Source organism: Elgaria multicarinata, chromosome 10 (assembly GCF_023053635.1).
Source record: "Elgaria multicarinata webbii isolate HBS135686 ecotype San Diego chromosome 10, rElgMul1.1.pri, whole genome shotgun sequence".
NCBI classification, from domain to species: Eukaryota; Metazoa; Chordata; class Lepidosauria; order Squamata; family Anguidae; genus Elgaria; species Elgaria multicarinata.
In genome coordinates this window covers 58,056,932-58,079,711 of record NC_086180.1, presented here as the reverse complement: position 1 = coordinate 58,079,711, position 22,780 = coordinate 58,056,932, and the positions used below count along the sequence as shown (strand labels likewise).

The window sequence follows — 22,780 nt, the reverse complement described above, 5'->3', positions numbered from 1 at the left end:
CTGGGCAGCTTGTGGTCTTCCAGATGTTTTGGCCTACAACTCCCATCACCCTTCACCATTGGCTAGGGTTGACAGGAGTTGTAGACTAAAACATCTAGAGGGTCACAAGTTGCCCACCCCTCTTTTAAAGTTTTGAAAGCGCCAGATCAGGACAAGATGGGACCTCACAGCACCCTTCAGGACAAATTCCATTGCTCCTTCTTCTCTCCCCTATATCAAGCAATAAGGAATTGCCTGAGACGATGTCAACATGTCATGCATTTCTCCATCACTGCCACCATGACTGCCAGTGATTCGGTTCAGGAAAAGGCAAGGCATGAGGAGGCCACCTCAGCTATGGCAGGGGGAGCTAGGCATGAGGGCTGTTGGTTCTGAATGCAGTAGTACAGTACGTTTCTCTTCTTAAAAGATGCTGCCTTTTGCCTCTATTTAAATTCTGTTGAGCAATAAGAAAACATAGGCTTTGGAAAATGAGAAAATAAATCCATCGTCTAAAATCATTGTTGTCTTCTAACATTTTGACAGAAAAGCCTTTTATCACTATGGGCAGAATGCCGTCTTTGGTGGAGACAAGACTGAGTGAACCAGCTAAAATTCCTGTGATATTCAAAGGGTATCCACCTCCAGATGCAAAATGGTAAAAACCAGGGCGGCTTTTGCTTTTTTTAAAAAAACTCCCTCCCCGCCCACCCCCTCTCTCTATAGATAGATATGGAATAATGTGAGCAGCTGAAGAAGGCAGAAGCTGAAATGTTTAGCATGAAAACTTGAATATGACTGTAACCTCAGTCATTTGATTAACTGCATCCTTTTGGCGTCCAGAACAAGCTTTTCTGAAGTGCTGTTTGATGCTTTAAAAATAGTCTCTCTGTATCTCACCAAACAGTTGGCCATTTCTACACCTATGGGTGTAGAGGGAGGGAGAGGGGGCGATCCCGGACTTACCTGCTTCCAGGATCATCGCCCTCGGTCTAAACGGGCCGCGTGATGTCACGTGCATCACGGCTATCACGGCTGCCATTTTTTTTAAAAAGGGCCAGAGCTGGAGTACACTCACGCTCCAGCAAAAATGAAAAGGTAAAAAAAAGAACCCCCACTCCCACCCCACCCCACCCCACCCCGGATGGCCCTGGACTCCCCCCATCCCAGCTCCTTCCCTCTGATGACCCCCGCTACTCACAGGGAAGAGGAAAGAAGCTGGGATGGGCACCCACACCGCCCGTGGTCCTGGGTATCGTCCTGAGCACCAGAGTTTGCTTCCTCCTTTGCCATTGGTCCATGATGCCTTTCCCTCCACATTTCTGCTTGCTAATATAGAACAACACAGCACCTGCAATTTTGGGCCCTCCTTGGGGGTGTGGCTATGGAGACTGTCATAATAAGCGCCTGCACTTCCAAAATTTACCACTACACCACTGCACCTCCATTTAGCTGTGATGCTCACTGGGTGACGATTGGCAAGTAATTTTTTCTCAGCCTAATCTACCTTTTGCGGATAAAAAGAGTTTCTCCCGTGTTTGTTGCTTTGAGCCCCCAGAAGAATGTGATACAAATGTGATGCTATATCTGTCCTGTGTAAATACCTTATATTTCAAGCTTACCAAAAGGCCAACTTTTTTTTTTTTTTTCAGGTATAAAAATGGAAAACCCATAGCTGCAAATCGTACTATTAAACTTGGTTACTCCTTGACAATTACTGAAACAAGTGAAAGAGATGCTGGGAATTATACTATTGAGCTGACCAATCCCATTAACAAGGAGAAGGAGAAGCACACATTCCGTCTGGCTGTGAATGGTAAAGTCCTCTTTCCTAAATCCTTGCTTCTGTCAGAGTACAATTCTGCACCCAATTTCAAGTGATGGTAAACTGTGTGGGAGGGCAACATTTCATTCCCCATTTACGTTAGACAAGTCCTTCCCAAATTATAATATTCAGGCCACAGGAGCGATTGTAAGGACGTGGTTCTCAAAAGTATGAAGCAGGCCTCTCTGAGAGGCCTGCTAAGGAGTTGCTAAGGAGCAGGGCCGGATTAAGACCAGCTGATGCCCTAAGCACAGCCCAGTAATGGTGCCCTCTTGGCCCTTCCATTGCTTAACTGGCAAGACATTAAGACTCAGTAAGTGCTGAAGGTGAAATAATACATCAAAAACTCAGTTTTCTTCAAGGCCATTCCCCATGCCAGAACACACATCTATATTAAATATAAACTGTTTTTATTATATTTGTAATATTTATTTAACACTAAAGAGCAGCAAGCAATATTAGCCAACAGAAAAAAATACAATTTTCATCACTTTTTTATACATTTTTTTTTAATAAAACTGTTATAAGGGGGAAATGCAAATGCAAAAATTTATTGGAAATGATTTTTAATCTGGAATTCCTTAAAATTAGATGGCTACATCTATGGTACCGGTACTCTGTGGTGTCCCCCTTCCCTTGGTGCCCTAAACACGTGTTTATATTGCTTAAAGGTTAATCCAGGGCTGCTAAGGAGGATGCAGGGGTGGGGCAGTAACTCAGGGGTGGAGCATATGGCTTGGATTCAGAAGAACCCTGGGCCTTTCCAGGTAGGACTGCAGACAACCCTCCAATCTGAAACCCTAAAGAGCTGCTGCCAGTTCAGATAGATAACACTGAGCAAGATGGGCTGTATAAGGCAACTTCCCATCTTTCAAAGATACAAACTTTTCCCCAGATCCCCCAAGCTTTTTTGTGAGTGTCCTAATTGGCAACAAGTGGGGGCAACATTCTACCTCTTTGACCAACGCAGGGCAACACAGGTGTCTGGGTGCCAACTTTTAGTTTCCCGGGAAGATGTGTGGAAAAGTGTATCATAAGGTACCGACAGATTTACACATCTTCTAGTACAAATTGTGACCTACTATGCTGAATGCAGCCCACCAATCAGTAACCAAGAAATGCTCTCTTTTTACTTATTTATTATTTATTTGTCTGCTTAATGCATATACTGCTCAACTGGCAGGTGACTTTGGGCTAGTTAACAACAATAAAAAAAAATCCACCTAAAACAACAATAGAATAACAACTAAAACAATAAATGCAGCAATACAAATATCAAACCATTAAAATATTTTAAAATATTAAAGAGATGTAAAGTTAAATTAATAATCTGAGCAACAGACTGATGATCAAATGCCTGCTGGAAGAGAAAGATTTTAAACTGGTGTCTAAATGTATACAATGAAGTTGCCAGGCAGGTCTACCTGGGAAGGCATTCCACACACACAGGGTGGGCATTACAGGGAAGGCCCTTTCTCTGATCGCCACTGTCACACTATTGTGAACAGCAACACCCAGAGAATATTTTTTTATGTTTCACCACACCTCTGTTTTTGTGATGTCAGGCAGACAGCAAAAGCAGTTGGTTTATCAAGTTCCAGGTGGGCCGACATCCATTCCACTTGTTTTGCTTGGCTCTGGCATCCTCCTCGGTTTATTTTATTTTGACAGACTTTGGATTACCCAGTTGTTTTACACAAAGAAATAAAAATGTTTTGACTTTACTGTATATATATGTTTTGCCTTTGTGTCCTGCTCCCTTCCTGTCTTCCATGCCCTCTCTTACTCCTGTATATCACAAGTCCTTCCCCTGCTGTCCTTGTGTGCCTCACCCATCCTTCCTGCTCTCCCTGCACTGGGTAGTTTAGCATCACCCCGCTGTTTGGCGGCTCAGGAAACATTCTTGTCTGTGGCTTCGGAAAAGGCTATAATGGGAGAAAAATCGACTTTAAGATTTATAACTGAATGGGAACCTTTTGTAAATTTTATGAAGGGACGAGAAAAAGATGACTTGTATATCTGTGGATTCAACCAATAATGTAGGAAATGTTAAGAGAGAAATTAGAGATTTGGATTTGACAGTGATAGAGTAAGAAAATAATAATAATAACATTGTTACATATTTTTGCTGGGGAGAATATTGGAAGAACATTTTATTTTTGTGTTTTTTGTTTGTTCGTTTTTGTTTTGTTTTTTGCTCTGTAATGTTTTTTATTTATTGGTGTTTGGAAATAATAAAAAAGATTAAACCGCGGAAAAGGCTAGTTGAAGGACAACAGTGTCGCATTGGTGCTGTGGAATGGTGAGGATAGCTTCATGGTAAATACAAGTTGTTGGCTGGCATGGGATGGCAAAAAGGAGCACAGAGTAGTCAGAAGGACAAATAAGGCAGTTTTTCACTTTCAGAGTTTGCCTGCAACTTAAAGATGCAATATGAATGATATAGATATAGCTATTTATAGTGCACTAACAATGTCTCTGAGCACACCCCTTCCTTTTCTCCTATCAAAGAAAATGGTCACTACTCATTTCTAGGAGGCAAAGTAGGATGTTCCACACTGTTGGAATATGAGGAAAATCCCCACTCCTATCCTGTCTGACATGAGGCCTATTCTAGCATGAGGCTTACAGTTTGAGTAAACATACGAGCTGAGAGCGGAGCCGTGCCGAGTGGGTCTGCCCCTGATGTCACACATGTCACATAACCCTTCCCACTAACAACTGTGCATACACTGCAGACATCTGCAGCAAGGGGGCCTCCATGAATATCTGGGGGAGGGTTTGCATGGCATCAGGGACACAGCTACTTGGCTTGGCTCCCACCTTGCTCAGTTACCCAAACTGTTAAGTATACTGCCAGAATAAGGCTCGTGCCAGATAGAATCCTACTTTGCTTCATAGGAATGAATGAGAGTTATTTTCTTTAATAGGAGCAAGTAATGGAGTGCACTTTGGGATATTGAGGCTCTGCTTAATCAGACCAGAGGTCCATCTAGTCCAGCTTCCAATTTCCCACTGTAGCCAACCAGATGCCTCTTGCAAGCCAACAAGTAGAATGTTTACAGGCATGCTGCCTCTGAAATCAATATGTTGCATATTAGCCATCCGGATTAGTAGCCACCAATAGGCTTTCCTTCCAGGTATGAGTCTAATCCCCAGATAGAGCCACTTGAGCTAGAGGCCATCGTGTGGCAGCGAATTCCATGAGTTAATTATGTGCTGTGTGAAGACGCTCTTCATTTTGCCCATCCTAAAACTCCTGCCCTGTATTATTGGATGACCCTGACTTCTGGTATTATGACAAACTCTACTGTGGTGGGCCTAAAGCTCTTCTCTACCCTGACAACCACAGTGAATGAGAGTCAAGTGTGCTATTACTTGCTTTGCTCCATTGTAGATTCTGTTTATGGGTCACTGGAGTAGGGAAAGTGAAAGTGAATCTTGGAAACTGGCATAGAGAGGAAGGTAGGGCTCCATTAAAGATGCCAGGAGTGAATTTCCCAAAATGACCTGTACTTTAAAGGGCATCCATCTCTTCTTTCATAACTCTTCATTGCTAATTCTATGAATCTTTCATAGCTCTTTATCCTATCACTGGATGATGTGCAGCAAGATATGTGAGTTATCTCTATTGGAAAGTGTTGTGTTGGAAGTGAGATCTCTGGTTTTGTACCTGATCAATGATGGATGCTTCAGTCATGCAACTTGACATTGCAATGATTGATTTGATGAATGAGCTATGTAGAATTCAGAATCTGGCAACTCCACGGTATTAGAAAATGCTCAATCATGAGTATTTGAATACTTCTGACCTTATTTATTTATTTAAAAGTAGAGCTGTGCTGAAATGGCCTCTCAAAATTCGCCACCTTGTTGGTGGGCAGAGAAATTGGGAGGACAATTTCAGTGAATTTCTCCAGGGAGAAGATTATACAATGAAAGACAGGATAGTCAAGCACATTTCTCAGCCACCTCATCAGTAAGATAAGCACAAAGACCCAAAACCCAGCCCATGAGAATTTGTCTGAACTTTCCTTCCTCTTTGGATTTCTTTTCGAAAGCAATTTCTTTTCCATTAAATAGAATAAGAATCGTCCAAAAAAAAAAAAAAAAAAAAAGTGGAAGAAATTTTCAGCCCAAGAAAGGCTGTGAATATGATCTTGCTTATATGCAAATCAAACAATATCATTTCCTCTATTTCCAAAGTTCAGAGGCTAGTGCCATTTTTTTTGTAGCCAAAACAGGACTATGCATATACAAAATGGAGGTATCAGCAGGCTTGAGAAACCCCAAGGTTTGAAGAAGTACAAAAATATATATAAATCTTTAGGAAAAATCCAAAAGGGAAGGGAAAGCCCAGCCCCTCTCAATCCCACCTCATCCAACACCCCAGTGAGGACCGAGGATGCTCAGTGGCCACAAAAAGCTGACTGACTGTTGATGCAAACTCTACCCAGGCCCCCAAGAGGCAGAATGGAATGGAGTATCATGGAGGAGGTCATGGCTGGCTGCAACTTTGAATAGGAGCATGCCACAGTGCAACTTTTGGATGCACCTCCCAGTTGTCTTTCCTAAGCACAGTTTGATTATAGGAATCTAATCATGTTATTCCTTCTTTCCTTCCTGCAGTTCCACCTCAAATTGGAGAGAGTGCTCTTTTAGCTCCTGTGGATTCTTATAAATATGGTTCCACGCAAGTCCTAACATGTACGGTATATGCTGTTCCAGCAGTAGCCAAGATTCAGTGGTACTGGCAGTTTGAGGAAGAATGCACTTTCAATCCACAGTAAGTACAACATGAATTTGCCACTAAGTTGGTAATAATGCATTGTGTTGGCTGTTGTGCTGACTTTCTGTCTCTCTCTCTCTCTTTATTAAAAGAAAGATTCAATGGCTTGGTATCCATGCTTTTTTGGTTTGGATCCAACATCCCCCTACATCCCTAAGATCAGTTGATTGTGCCCTTTTTGTAATTTTATTTGGGACAAAATAAAAGAAACAGATGCTGTTTGGATGTGGTGTGTGTGTGTGAAAGCATTTGTGAAAATGACACCCCATTCTTACCTGATTCTGCTCATCTGTTTCTGCTCTTGTTGGGTGAGGGTATAGCTCAGTAGTGGAGCACCTCCTTTGCATGCAGAAGGTCCCAAATTCAATCCATGGCATCTTCAGGTAGGGCTGGGAAAGAATACTGCCTGAAACCTTGGGAGAACTGCTGCCAGCCAGTGTCGACAATACTGGGCTAGATGGACCCATGGCCTGACTCTGTATAAGGCAGATTCCTCTGTTCCGATCCCTAGACTACACAGATCCCTATTTTGTTTAAAAAACACACACCCAAAAACACACACCACCCAGTTGTGTTTTGCTGTACCTTGTTCACTGGAATAGCCCTTTGGACAGTGAAGCTGGATAATAATCCCAATTTTGGATTACAGGAAAAGCAGAGGCTGTATAAAAAAAGATTCATTTCCACTCCTTCCTGGCAGTAGACACAACTTCCGCCAACTCTGCTGTGGCGTTGTGATGCAAAAGCACTTGGGATTCAGCTGCAGGAACACATGTTGCTGGCTACCCACAAGGAAGTGGGAGATGACTTCCTCTCCGCTTCCCACAATTCCCCCCCCCCACTCTCTTGGGCAAAACTCCCACTGACCTGGTTCACACGACGCTGTGTGGCTTGTTCGGGGTTATTTAACGCTCAACAAGCTGCAGCACCCGCAGATCCCACTTTGCATATCCAACCCCTGTTCAGGAGTTGTTGTTGTTGTTATTATTATTATTATTATTATTTATTACATTTATATACCGCCCATTGTGCAAATCCGATTTGCATGGGTTATGCAAGGGTTGGTTTACCCTTGCATAAACCACACTTGCCAGGTTTGCATGACTTGACAATCCCTGAGCTGGGAATGGAAATGCAAAATGGTGGCAGCGCATGCCCTGCAGCCTCATTGTGAGTTAAAATCCCATGGTGAGCTGTCATGTTGTGTGAACCGGCCCACTATATCATAGGACTGTCCAAGTTACGGTTCTTTTAAGTATATGTTTTTTTTAAAAAAACGGCTTCTCTTTTCTTGTGTTCAGGAAGTTTTTTTTAAAAAAATTGATGGTTGTTGGATTGGTTGACTTAAGCCTATTTATATCTTGCATTTCCATACAAAGGTGCCTAAGATAAAATCCCAAACAACAATTTAAAATATATAGTAAGTGCAGAGCTAAAGGGAAACACACTCTGGCCCTATCTATCGGCCAGGGAATGAAGAGCTGCTTGGTTGTGTTCATGAGGATAATCTGATCAAAATCTGCTCTATCCTTATTTGGCTATAACTGTGCCATCAAGTTAAGCTGCTTAAAACTCACTGGTTATTGGTTTGGATCAGATTTAGTCATACTTAGAGTAGATCCATTGGACTTGATGGGACATAAGTTAGTCATATTTTGGACCAGCCCACGCCAGAGCTTTCTGTCGGCTGTCGCCACCCCTAGCTCCCCCAAGGTCAAGTCTGTCACCTCCAGAATATCATCCATCCATCTTGCCCTTGGTCGGTCCCTCTTCCTTCTGCCTTCCACTTTCCCTAGCATCAGCCTCTTCTCCAGGGTATCCTGTCTTCTCATTATGTGGCCAAAGTACTTCAGTTTTGCCTTTAATACCATTCCCTCACCCCACTTATTTCAGTGGGTCTACTCTAAGTAAGTCCCATTGATTTCAATGGGTCCATTCGAAGTATGAGTAAGTCTGGATCCAATCCAATGGGGTTTAAGCAGTCTAACTGTGCACAGGATTTCAGCTTTGGGCAATTGCTGGTTCTCCGCTCTAAATTATTTTGGTGCTGCTGCTGTTGTTGTTTATGCTCATGACAGATCCTTGTGTTTTTTGCTCTGATTTCCTCAAGGCATCCCACTGCTGAATCTGACACTGTGTCTTATCTCTGTGAAAGTGTATCTCAGAGGAAGCGCCTTGATTGATGTTAGGGAATGATAGAGTGAGCTTCTGACCATTTCCCTTATCTTAGTTTTGCACAAGGCCAGACTTCCTTTTAGGAATGACAGGGGGGGGGGGGGGGAGAAGGAGCCAGCTTTCCTGTTGTTGTTTTTAAAATGACTCTCTTCTTCCTTTGGTGCCTGGTCATTTCCTACACAAGGCCCAATATCCTAGAGAAATACTTTAGGGAATCCAGTGATTTCTATGATGCACTCTGTCTTCCTTTTGAACGAAATTAATTCAAATGGACAATTTTATGAATGGAGGTTTGTTCCCAAAATAGCTGATTCTCCCCCATCAGTATCCTGATTGGGCTGACCTAGTCAGAATAATGAAGGCATTTACCTCTAGGCCCTGGGAAATTCTATTTTTGTGTATCAGCAAGGTCTCAGGAGGTGGGGGTATAGCTAACCAGCCAGCTGTACCCACCCTCCAGGATACCAGAATCTATAAAAGACTCAAGCAGGCCAATTCACACATCTCTGCCCCATTTTTCTGGGGTTTTTTTCTAACTGGCACTCAACATCTGGTGGTTCCTGGAGGCCACTGAATGGGCTGAGTCCTTGTTGACCTGTTTTTTAAAATATATTTTGTACTTCTGCATAACTTGGGGTTCACCCAAGCATGCTGATAGCGCTGTCTTATTTCTCAGTGGCCCAGTCCTGTTGGCACCTCAACAACTTGAGTTCACTATTATAGGGAATGGTACTCATAGCCCATCCATCCTTTAGAGCAGCTTACATAGGGATTCCAATGATTTATAATCCAGATGAGCTTTAATTCTGCAGCATCAGACGTTCCCAGACGATTTACTATGCCCATAAAGGTTTACTTGCATACCCTTGCCCTGTGTTCCCATTGCTGTATTACGGACATATCTTGGACATTTGCTAATGCAAGGAAACAAACAAACAATTTAAGAGTGATTTTTCCCCATGATCTTTCTCTCTCAGACAAGCTGGACTAGGGAACAATCCCTATGCCTGTAAGAAATGGAAAGACATTACTGATAGAAGAGGTGGAAATCAAATTGAAATAGTAAAACCCCAATTTGTTGCTATTGCTGGGAAAATGAAGGTGAGCTACTTATCTTTTGTTGCTATTTGAAATGCTGTTTGAAAGTATCAGGGTCAAATTTAATGTATTGGCATATTTGTGAATATTATTTTCTTGGGCCAATTTTGATCCTAAACACAATCACACAATACCATGACAATGGATAGATAGATATAATTCTCATGTAAATCAGTGAGATTCTCATGTAGACATGCAGGGTTGTGTCCATGAAACTGAAAGCTATATGGTCCAGTGATGGAGATGATTGAACTTGGTTTTAAAGCCCACGTGGTCTCAGATACTCACTCTCAACCTTAATGTAAAATGTCTCTCAATCAGTAAAATGTGGCTGATAGTGGTGTGCCTCATTTAGTTCTACTCAAGGCAAATACAGTGAAAGTAAAGGATTTGCAAACACTCTTAGAGCAGTATCCAACAGGTGTGCTTATGCCCCTGCTGATGTTCTTGCACCCCGCAGATTCCATTGCGTAAGCAAAGATCGTGCAACAAGAGGTTTAATGCTTTCTCAAAGAAGCCCTGAAGTGAGTGGGAATGCTCATTTCTCAATCAGGACAGGTCAGTGGAGCTCCCTTATGTGAACAACGCTGACCCGCCCTGTTCCAGAAATGAGCTTTTTTGCTCGTTTCTGGTCTCCGTTCCACAACTGGTGGGTGCTACATGCAGTCAGATATTGGTGGAGCATAAGAAAATAGGCAGGTGCATAAGCATCGTCATTACCAATCCTGGGGAGAAAAAGGTCGAGAGAGAAAGAGAGACAGGGAAAATACCATTAAAATGATCAACCATTTTGAAAAATGAAAGCCATGATAGAAGAGATTTCGAAGTGAGTTTCCTACAGCTACGTATGTGTGGGACTATGACAAATGGTATTTAACCATTCTTGTTGTCTATTAGCACAATCCTATGTATGTTTACTTAGAAGCAAGTCCCATGGAAAGTAAGCATGTTTTGGGGTGCAGCTTAAGGATGAAAACTTGAGTGAGTCATGTTGAAGTCAGTGAGACTAACTTTTGCATAAACAGGCTTTGAGTTGGCTGGCATGGTATACAGAAGGAATGCTGAGGAAAGTGGTGTATTTTCAGTTTTCCTTAATGTTGAGGTCTCTATTGACAGCAATAAGAAATCCATTGACAATTGTTTCACGACCTAAAACAATGGTGGGTTGTGTTGTGCTGGAATTTTATGATAGCTTCACGGCAAGATGTTCAGCTGACTTATTGTGCAAGACCTAGTTAAGCCCTTTAGCATCAGTGTGGCATGAAATTGCTTGACTTGTTCTCTTGTAGACTGTGAGCAGCCTTGTAATTCAAGCAGCAAATGTGTCCGCTTTGTACAGATGTGTCGCTACTAACAAGGCTGGAGAAAGTGAGAGGGTCATCTCCTTTCATATTACCAGTAAGTATAGCATGAGTGTTTGCAATTAATATAGTCACCTGTTTCATTAAACATATCGGACTCCTTACCCTTCTATACCATCAATATGTAAAAACATTTTCTGAGTATGCGTGTGACTGCTGGCATATGTGCTCTGCCTGTTTAAAATTCAGAGCATTTTAAAAAAAACTCAGGATGTGTGTGTTATCAATGACTGTAACTGAGGAATTATTACTTTTAAGGCCAGTTTTTCTGCTATTAAGCTGTAAATTGAACTTTGAAATCTTACAATTCGTGAAAAGTGAAATGTCAACTAAAGTTATGATCTAAAATATAGTAAACAAAAACTGTGTGTTTACATGAGACATTCTATTAAAGGTGACTGCGGTGGTTGCTACCAGATGGAGGGATCCTTGTATTAACCATTAGAAGGGATTGTGCAGCTATTCTGTCTCTTTTTTTGTTTCTTAAAAAAAAAAGACAGACGTAGAGGTGGAAAAACATGGGCAGGATTACAAGTGGAAGATGAGTGGAATTTTATGGACCTTCCAAAGTGGTCCAGATGTGGTTAGTTTTTAAGTATCATTAGTTGAAACAAGCTAAATTCAGCCATAACTTAGGAAGGTGGCTTGTTTTCATGGCCATGCTTAAGATTCAAGGCTTGGATGCAATGCTGAACTCTGGTTAATTGAAACTGGAAGAATGCGCTCCTGATCTTCTTGTGGTCATACTGGAGGGCAGGGGACTTGGGAGCACACACAGGTCAAAGGAAAGTGCATGTAATAATAAGCCATTGTTTATCGTTATATCCAAACCAGGCCTTTGTGTGAAGTAGGAAAGATCTAGAGCTGAGTCTTAACATGTTGACTAAACAATAAATGATTGCCTGTTTTTACCTGTAGCCAGAAGTGCAGAGGTGAAGAGTCAAATACATTGGGACTACTTAGGGCACTGCAGTATTCATTAATGAATTATTACGTGGATGATTAGATTTCCTAATGGTTCAATTAGATTAAATCAGCTTCTCCCTGCCTGGTGCCCTCCAAATGTGATGGATTACAACTCCCAACATCCCCCTGGGAATTGTAGTCCATCACATTAAAAGGGCACGAAGCTGGGAAAGGCTGAATTAAACAGTCCCAGTGAAGGCTCATGGCTCCGATACCAGTGGGGTGGTGAATCCTCTCCAGGTTTCAGGCACAACCAGTCAGAACTCTAAAGGAACTATCCAAGGTACAAAGCAACTTGGATAGCTCCCTTAGAGTTCTGACTGAAAGCGGATTCACCACCCAACTGACATCAGAGCCATCAGCCTCCACTGAACAGTCACTTTTTAAAATAGCTCTCAATGTGTATATTAAATGCACATGTTCAGTTTGATTCTTGATTCCTTGGTACTTTGTGTGCCAGTATGCATTCAAACTGATCGTATGATAAGGAACAGGAGAAATCCCAGCATTTTCAAAATAACATTACCTTGGATCATTTCAGTATGAACCCCCCTGTCTCCCAACATGACAAATGATGACACTCTCTCTCTCTGTCTCTCTTTCTCTCTTCTAATAACTTCATTTTTGTTTGCAGGAGGCCTTGAAATCAATCTTCAGCCTAAAATTCCTACTGAGAAGTACAATGTATCCTTGCTGTGCGCAGCGGACAAGCTCACTTTTGAAAATCTGACCTGGTTTAAGTTAAGCCCTCGGACCTCCCTGACGCACCTTGGCAAGTTGCCCATGCCTGTTTGCAAGAACCTGGATGCTCTTCAGAAGCTGAATGCCACAGTTGCAAGGGCCAACGGGGAAAATGTTGCCATGGAACTCCTTCTCTGTAACATTTCCTTGCAAGATAGCGGGGATTACGTATGCATAGCTCAGGACAAAAAGACCAAAACACGACACTGCCTTGTCAAACACCTCACTGTTCAAGGTAAGTCCATACAGTTTGAAAACAAGAGAAACTGTCCCCTGTTTTAATTAGGGGTGGATGAACCTGTATTTATTTATAGAATTCCCAGCTCTCTGGGCATTTCACAAAAATAAAAAAGGTACAGCATAAAATATAAAATATGGAAGCTTAAAACCATGGCATAAAAGTACAACTAGAATCAAACTTAGCATCAATGCAGATCGAATTCCTCAAGCATCCCTAATTATGCTAGGAGTGTGCAATGCATTGTCTTTGGCCTTCAGAAGAGTTCTATGGAAGTTTCTAGACCTCTTGGTTTCTAGATAGCAAGTGGCCCATAGATGCACAACAACTGGAGAACAACGAGGAAGATAAAAGGAAATGCTTTTGAACACAGCATGTAATTAATTTGTGGAATTTATTGGCGCTAGGTTTGGTGATAGCCAGTAGCTTAGCTAACATTAAACTGGGCTGGACAACTTCATGCAGGTTAGAGATGCATGGCTGCTAGAATGGGACCGGTAACAGTTATCGGAGTGCTAAACTTGATTGACCTTTGGCTTTTATCCAGTAACACAATTCTAATGTTGTTAAAATGCTCACAAATGATGCGTTCAAATGTTACTATTTCTAAGCCTATCTTATGCTTTTTAGAGGATGACTCAGGGGAGGGGAGCAGGTGTAGTTTAATGGTAGAGCAGCTACTTTGCATTCAGAAGGTCCCAGGTTCAATCTCCGGTTTCTCCAAGTAGGGCTAGGAAAGAAACCTGCCTGAAACCCTGGAGAACCACTGTAAGTCAGTGCCGACTGGGCCAGATTGACCAATGGTCTGATTCGGGATACAGCAGCTTCCTATGATCCTATAACTATCTGGACAGAGATAGCCTATCTGGATAACCTTATCTGGACAGAGATAGCCTAGCTACAGTTATCCATGCTCTGATAACCTCTCGTTTGGATTACTGCAATGCGTTATACGTGGGGCTGCCTTTGAAAACGGTCCGGAAGCTTCAGCTGGTACGAAACAGGGCAGCCCGTTTACTAACAGGGACTGGCTGGCGAGATCACATTACGCCAGTCCTTTTACAACTTCATTGGCTGCCAGTCCAGGTCCGGGCCTGATTCAAAGTGCTGGTATTGACATTTAAAGCCCTAAAGGGTTTGGGGCCAGGTTATTTGAAGGAACGCCTCCTCCCATATGTACCTGCCCGGACCTTAAGATCATCTACAGGGGCCCTTCTCTGTGAGCCCCTGCCAAAGGAAGTGAGGCAGGTGGCTACTAGGAGGAGGGCTTTCTCCGCTGTGGCACCCCGGTTGTGGAATGAGCTCCCCAGAGAGGTCCGCCTGGCGCCTACACCGTACTCCTTTCGTCGCCAGCTGAAGACGTTTTTATTCACTCAGTATTTTAACACTTAATTTTAACTTAAATTTAAATTTCACTGGTTTAACTCTGTATTTTAATCTTATATAAATTTTGCTGGTTTTATCCTGGTTGTGCTTTTTATACTGTATTTTGTATTTGTGCTTTTAACTTGTTGGTTGTTTTTATTATGGTTTTAATTTTTGTGAACCGCCCAGAGAGCTTCGGGTATTGGGTGGTATAAAAATGTAATAAATAAATAAAATAAATAAAATAAATAACCCTTGTTGAATATTACATTTTAACAGTATCAAGGCTCTTCTTGCCCACAGCTAAAAAAACCCCGAGGATTAGGCAAAAACACCGAAGTTGCACCTGTGTTTCCACGTGTACTCCCAATTTTTGTAAAGATGGTTCCCAGAATTACCACCACCACCACCTGTTCAAAATCAATTTAGCAATTCAGCAGCAATCACATCTTAGAAAAATGCAGAGCAAGTTGCCTTTTACAAAAATAATTATTTTTTCATGGTACTTCTCGAAATGTAGTATGAGTGTTTGGTTGGCACAAATCCACGCATTGTTCAGTAGCTGAAGATTTGTGATTCCAAATTGACATTTTCAAATCGTGCATTTAAAAATGTTCTCCCTCGCACCCAGAACCAGTGGCACCCACAATTACAGGGAACCCTGAGAATCAGACAACAAATATCGGTGAAACTATAGAAGTATCCTGCATAGCAAATGGAATTCCTTCTCCACTCATCACATGGTTTAAAAACAACGAATCCCTTATTGAAGATTCAGGTGAGATTGAATGTTTGCTTACATAAAATTCCCCATTGATTTTGTTTAGGATGCTTCTAGATGAGGCTTTTATCCTGCCTCGTTTATGGAATTTTATGGAAGAAGGGATCTTGTTTATGCATTCAAGCTAGTATGGTGTAGTGGTTAGTATGTTGGATTGGGGACTTGGGAAACCTGGGCTCTAGTCCCCACTCAGCCATGAAACTCACTGGTTAACGTCAGGCCAGTCAGGCCCAACCTACCTCACAGGGTTGTTGTGAGGATAAAATGGAGAGGAGGGGGGATCATGTATACCATATTAGGTTCATTGGAGGAAAGGTGAGATACAAATGTAACAAACAAATACAGGGAAGTTGAACCTCTTTTGGACCAAAGGCTGCATTTAATTTTAGAGAAAATCTTGGGGGCCACAGAAGGCCAAAGTGTTAGTGCCAACATTTAAAAAAACAAAAACAAAACAGGCATATTTTAGCTTAAAGCTTTTATGGCTAGTAGCTAAACTTCAGGAGAAGTATTTCAGTCTTTCAGATGTGGGGGGGACTGCAAAAGCCAGGAAACCCTCAAATTATTGGTAGTTGGGGGAAAGAGGGGATGGCCAGGGGAACAGGGGGAGTGGCCATCTGAGGAACCTGCACTAGGATTGGGGAGGAGGCAGGGGAGGGTGTTTAACCTCCCCCCACAGTTATTCTCATCAAGATTACCATTGGTGCATTGTTTCCCTGCTGGTACATGGTGGGAGGTAAGAAAGTCCTAAGCAAAAATGTACCTACCTCAGTGTCTTTGTCTTATCAACAAAGGCCAAGTCAAATTAACAACAACAAAAGATAAATCATTTTTGTATGTGTGTGTCTCCCTCTCTGTCCTCCTCAAGGTATTGTTTTGAAAGATGGAAACAGAACGCTGACCATACGAAGGGTGAGGAAGGAAGATGAAGGTCTCTACACTTGTCGTGCATGTAATATCTTGGGCTGTACAAATGCAGCAACATTTTTTGAAGTGGAAGGTATGCATCAGCGTGCATCTCTGATTTTGTTTTGCAAAGTGCTTTCCACTTCATTGATACTTTATTATAGCTATGTTTAAATGCATGTGGAAACATGTGGAATGTTAAGACAATGTCATGGGCCCTCTCACAAAATGGCTGCCATGAGGAGATTTTCTCATCATAAAATGGCTGCCATGGTAGATATGGCTAGTCACAAAACACTCATTTCCCAGAAGGCAAATAGGTGAGAATAAAGGAAAAATAACTTGCCTAAGAACCTAAGTACAAGCAGAAGTAGAGTCTGAGCTCCAAAGCACAAAACCCCTCTTTTGAACCCAAATAAAGATGGCACTGGTGGGCAGCAATTCACTTTGCAGCATGCCACTCTTACAACTAAAAAAAAAGATAACTAAAGCAACTTAAGAAATAAAATAAGCTAGAGGGGCAGGGAACCTGGTAGGCTCTATGAGCTGTGTTACATGGGCACCATGGTGGAGACCCTAGTCTAGAGGTAGCTTACTCTAGCTCAACTTAATTTATGTTGGTGCTAGTGCTGAATAGGGTTCTGCCCCAGGGTTACTAAAATCCAGGTCCAAGCAGGGAGACCAGAAGCTGTCAAGGAGCAAAGACCTTGAAGTACCTGATTTCAGGTCATAGTGGTAAAGGGAAAGGTTAGGACAAAGCTATGTACAGAGAGCCTTGTGCAACTGGATCACCTGAGAGTGGCTCCTTTGACTTTATGTAAGTGAGTAGACCATTGTAGGATCAGTCTAGTTCATGTGCTATAGCCATATACAACATTGTAATAAGAGCTGTCAAAATAGCAAGGGAAACCTTGCCCCAGTATGATAATCTATGAGGTTTTTTGTTTTACCAAGCAAACCAAAGCAATATCCTGTTATTCTGATAGTCCCCAGCAGGAGATGGAAATAATGTGCCATGTGACCTATTTTTTGTTGGATGGAAAGTGCCTGAAAATAGTCCTCCATGTAAATATGTGCATTCAGCTACCTAACAAATGTGACTTGCTGGACTATAGCCTAGCATGTTTTGAGGATATTGGGTTGTTTGTTTTTTAAAAAGGGATCATGATTGTGATAGTTTCGAAAGAGAGAATTTATGACCTGTCTTGTCACAGGCTGTAGAATGATATTAAAACAACGACCCATTGTAAGGAGAAACCATATGATGCAAGAGCTTGACGTAGAAGGGCACATGGTGAACTTAGTGGCAGACATAAGTTCTTTGAGTGCTGACTTGCAGAATGTTTTAGTAGTAATAAACTTAATCTGCGCTTGCCTGAGGTAGGATTTTTACCACATAGGAAGTTGCTGTGCCCACTGGTTCATTTAAACCAGTATTGTCTATACCGGAGTAGTCAACCTTGTGCCTTCCAGGTTTGGGATCTTCTGCATTCTAGTTGTGTGCTCTACCATTGAGCTATAGCCTATAGCAGAGGTGGACTAAAACATCCGGAGGGCCACAACTCCCATGATCCCTTTCCATTGGCTTTGCTGGCTAGGCCTGATGGGAGATGGGAGAATCACAGTCTATATCGTGTGCTGAAGCTCTTGGTTCTGTCTGTCACGCTGTTTTTAATCATCCTACCTTGTGCAGTGCTCTGGTAAACTATAAACAGAGGCTCTATCTATGCCGTTCATTGGTTATAGCGGTCTTAGTTCACTCCCTCCCTTCAACATCTGACAGTGAGCCCTTTCTTTCTCTTCGAATTGGATCATCTTCCACTCAAGTCTCACACCCAACCCAGTTTCACTACTTTTCTTGGCCACTTGCTTCACTGAGGCTAGGATCCCTTGCTGGTTACCTAGCATTTAAAAGCTTCTTCATGCAACCTGGGTCCTTTCTTTATATCCATTCAGAGTGGTAAAAGTAAGTCTGTGCAAACATACCTGGAGATGAAGGGCATAATCCAGCCAAACTAAAACACGTTTCAGTCCCATTGATTTCAATTGGGAAGTTCTTAACTTGCAGTTCAACCTAAAAATGCCTAACTTTGACTGAACCTTGTTAGTTTGTGTGGACCTCACTGGGGAAGAATTGAACCTCAGTGATAGAGCACATGTTTTGCATGCAGAAGATTCTGGGTTCAATCCCTGGCATCTTCAAGGAGGACTGGGAAAGAGCCCTCTCTGAATACCTGGAGTGCCATCGCTAGTCAGTGTCGGCAACATTGAGCTATATTTGCCAGTGGTCCAACTCAGTATAAGGCAGCTATCTATCTTCCTAACTTTGCTGCCTTACATGTGTGTATCATTTGCTTTATTACATATAACAGAGAAGACGAATTTGAGAATGCATTGACCAGTGTTACGGGCAACTCTTGGCTTCATTCACCTGTTGTGCTACAGTGGGGAATGTATGTTGTATAGTGAAGGATGCACTCCTCCTTGATACACTTTTTCACGACTTTGTCTTAGTTGACTTGCCACTTGTTGGGCTTCTCAATTTGTCTTTCTTGAACAAGGAACTCTTTTCAGTAGTTCAGCTGATGACCTATTCCAATAGGGCTCTCGGCTCCTGTCAATGAACTGTTCAATTGTTTCTTCCCAGGCACCGATGAGAAAACGAACCTCGAGCTCATTATTCTCGTTGGAACGGCAGTAATTGCCATGTTCTTCTGGCTGCTCCTCATCATCATTCTCCGGACCGTTAAACGGGTAACGAAACCAATTCTCCCACCGTCTCATCAGTATTTATCTTGCGTGGCAAATGAAAAGTGACGGGCCTGCTTTTGTGTTGTTTCTCGCATTGTCTTTAAATCAACAGCCGCATTTTTCCCCTCTTGGTACCGTCACATTCTTGCTGGGAACTGAGGGCATACAAAGTCTTGCTTTTTAATTGACTGGGCATTTAGGGGACAGAGGTGTGGAGGGGGGAGAATGTCCTTTTTCGTATATTAATCAAGCAAGTCATTAACAATGATTTGTGGGCACACGGCCTGAGACGCAGCGGGGGAAAACAGCATACTTGCATTCCTGTGGACTGAAATGATAATAATAATAATGATAATGATAATGATGTTGTTGTTGTTCTGACGAAGCCAGTTGCACATTGCCCAACCAGTAAGGATCACTTTATTTCATGCGCCCTGATGCTGCTTCTTTTCAGGCCAACGGAGGAGAACTAAAGACCGGCTACCTCTCTATCATCATGGATCCTGATGAAGTTCCTATGGATGAGCAGTGTGAACGCCTCCCTTATGACGCCACCAAGTGGGAGTTCCCCAGGGACAGGCTAAAGCTAGGTGCGCTTTCTTCCTTGGAACAAAGGAGGCAATGTCCCTTACCCTTGAAACCAGAAGCTGCTTTGGTTTGCGGGGTGGTGGTGGTGGTGGTGTGTGGCATTGGGGACCATGCAATACATACCTAATACCCAATATAGAGGTCCACATGCACTGTGAGCTGTGCTTGGCGCTCCTGGATGGAAAGGACAGCGTGTATGCATCTGTACTCCTGAGTCTGCAAGGAATTCCTATTATTGACGTATTTATTGGTTACCTTTCAGGGTTATCCCTCCCAAGGAGTTAGATCAGGGGTGCCAAATCAAATCTGCTCTGCCTGGCTCCACAGTTCATCCCACGGAGCCTCCTGCAGTTCCTCCAGGGCAGGATCCCTGCTGTTATTTCTGATCTCAAACTGGAGATAACAGCAGAGATGTGAGCCTGTGGGGACTTGGCTAGTGCTGGGAAGAACGCCCACTGTGGGGACGCCGAGCGCTGCATGAAGCCAAGGAATCGGCTAGCGCTGGGAGGAACAGCTGCTCTTTCCATTGATGGGCAAGATGTTTTCTCCTTGTTGGGAGAGGCATCGGATTCTGTGCCTCTTGCAGCACAGAGGAAGGCTAAAATGACAGGGGTGGGGGGCAGGCAGTGGAGGCTGGTGGCTCCGATGTCAGTGGGGCAGTGAATCCACTCCAGGTTTCAGTCAGCACTTTAAAGGAGCTATCTAAGGTGAAAAGCACCTTGAATAATTCCTCTAGAGTTCTGACTGAAACCTGCAGCAGGTTCATTGCCCACTGACATTGAAACCCCCAACCCCTACTGAGGGCAGGACAAGGATGTCCATGACTATGGTCACACCCACTATGTCATCTACTCCATGGGGGCCAGTTCAGCTTCTTACCCAAGAACTGTTTGGTACACCTGAGCTAGAATTACAGTTCCCCAGGGGGCACTGCATGCTTTATTTTGAACCAGACCTCAGTACTGGAGCCTGTTTGTTTATAGCAGGCCAATGTCCATAATACATGTTATGAAAAGGCCTAAACCTGTAGAGAGCTCCATTCCACTACTAGAGAGTCACTACAGTGCACCCCAACACTTCTGAAGCTGGGAAGCAGGGCTTCCTCCTCAGAGGGCCTAGTTCCCAAGCAGGTGAGCGGCGAGTCAAATCTCTTCTTTGCCACGAACCCACTGGGTGTCCGTAGGCAATCCACTCCCACTCAGTCCCAGTCCCCCCGCCCCATCTGCAAAATGGGGCATAATAACCCAGACTTCCCCATGTTGGGGATTGGGTTCAGTACCTTGGAAAGCTCCTTTAGAATTCTGGCTGGTCCTCTGTGAAACACAGAGCAGATTAATAGCCCCACTGACATCAGATTAATAGCCCCACTGACATCAGCCTCCACTGCTTACAGGTTTGTTGGCAGGATTCCAACTAAATAATGCACACTTGAAAGCACTATACACAAGAGGATGACGACGACGATGACGACGACAGCAGCAGCATGTTGCTGCTGCTTCTATTACTATGTCATGGGTAACCAATGTGTGGCATGGGTTGCTGCAAGTGGCACAGCCAGCAGAGGTTTGTGGCACAGCTGGATAGGAGCTAAGGAGCCTGCAGGCCAAAGAATTAGGCCTGTGCTCTTGCCTTACTCCCCTGCACTATACTGCCTCCTGCTCCCTCGTTAGACTAAAAGCAACATCATTGCATTCAGAGAGGGTGGCATGTGAACTATGGTGCATTCTGGAGTAGCACTATCTCATACTTTGATTTGTAACGCAGTTTCCAAGAATGTTGGCCAGCACTACTATATATGTTCACAAGTACAGCAACGTGTACACTGATAGTGCTATATAAATAAATAAAATAATATAATAATAATAATAATAATAATAATAATAATAATAATAATAATAATAATAATAATAAGAGCCATGATCCGGAATGAGAAATTCTGCTTTTGTCGGGTTGTTTCTTTTATAGCTGTGGTGTTCCCTCACTCCTCCTCCTTCATGTCAGCCCTCTCCACAGCCCCCCCCCCCTTTTATAACTGAACGGCTAGCTTTCTCTCACATGACTGGGTCAGTAGACAGGTAAAAAGTAACCCTTTTTCTTTCTCTCCTTTCTTTGTATCCAGGTAAGCCACTTGGTCGGGGAGCCTTTGGCCAAGTCATTGAAGCAGATGCATTTGGCATTGACAAAGCTACTACCTGCAGAACTGTTGCAGTCAAAATGCTTAAAGGTGAGAATCAAGAACTGAAAGCCACCTATGAGGGGAATGCTGGACCTTCAATGGCACTTAATGACAGTAGCCCTGTTAGGGTGTTCTGCGTGTGTCTATAAGTAGCACACTAGGAGAGAGGGTGAGGAAAAGCGCACTAGTTTTACCCCCCTCTTGTCACCCTTGAGATGGGCAACTTTAGGATGCCTATGGGCCATTTTTGCCCCCAAATTCCCCTGCTTCCATGGCACTGAGGGTGGGTGGAAGGCATTTGGATCTTTTATGGATCAAAATTCGCTTGGGTCAAAAACGCTTCAAAATGGGCCGTCTGGATGCCATTTTGTTTTGTTTCTTTTCTTTTTAATTATTATTTTGCCATTCAAGGGCAGGGGGAGCTGGTGGGGACCTAAGCAGTGGGGAGCCGGGCTGCATATGGTCCATGGGCTGCACATTGCCCCCCACCGCCCGGGCAACTGAGAGTCTCTTCTTTTTATAAAGGCTATTTCTGTGATTTAGAAGCATGGAAAATCAGGGTTCTAACACACATGGGAAGATTCTACAGATACAAGGGGTTCCTATTACAGACAGCCACCCCCAACATGTGTGTGTGTGTGAGAGAGAGAGAGAGAGAGAGAGATAGAGAGAGAGAGAGAGACAAGAACGTCGAAAAGAACTTTATAACATGTTTTTAATAAACATAGACTCAAAGTTTAGAGTACAGCTCCTTTTCAAATAAATTCGTTAATATAAGCATACCATATATCTGAATAAGCGTCCAGATGAAACTGACAGCTATAAGACACATGTACATATGCAGCAAGAGCAGTAAGATCTCCAGACCATTGAATAATCCATGCTGGATGTTTGTCCTTCCAGACTTGGAGTATACAGTACATGTCTTTGCAACTGTTAGGGCTCTCAGAATCCACTTTTGTGACACATCTGTTAATCCCCACATTATGGGAATATAATTTTAAAATGCATGGCCATCCACAGTTATCACAGATTTTCAAG

The 22,780-nt window shown here is 43.0% G+C and overlaps 1 protein-coding gene across 1 annotated transcript in view; it reads left to right on the top strand.

Annotated features, from left to right (window-relative positions):
- KDR (kinase insert domain receptor) overlaps positions 1-22,780 on the top strand; it is a 47,629-nt gene that overhangs the window by 11,012 nt on the left and 13,837 nt on the right. Inside the window, exons 8-18 of the mRNA XM_063135168.1 lie at positions 526-637; positions 1,632-1,795; positions 6,434-6,590; positions 9,746-9,869; positions 11,156-11,264; positions 12,828-13,169; positions 15,169-15,315; positions 16,187-16,318; positions 18,872-18,978; positions 19,430-19,565; positions 21,683-21,787. Of these exons, the coding sequence (XP_062991238.1) occupies positions 526-637; positions 1,632-1,795; positions 6,434-6,590; positions 9,746-9,869; positions 11,156-11,264; positions 12,828-13,169; positions 15,169-15,315; positions 16,187-16,318; positions 18,872-18,978; positions 19,430-19,565; positions 21,683-21,787 (1,635 nt within the window). The remainder of the gene's footprint in view (positions 1-525; positions 638-1,631; positions 1,796-6,433; positions 6,591-9,745; positions 9,870-11,155; positions 11,265-12,827; positions 13,170-15,168; positions 15,316-16,186; positions 16,319-18,871; positions 18,979-19,429; positions 19,566-21,682; positions 21,788-22,780) is intronic.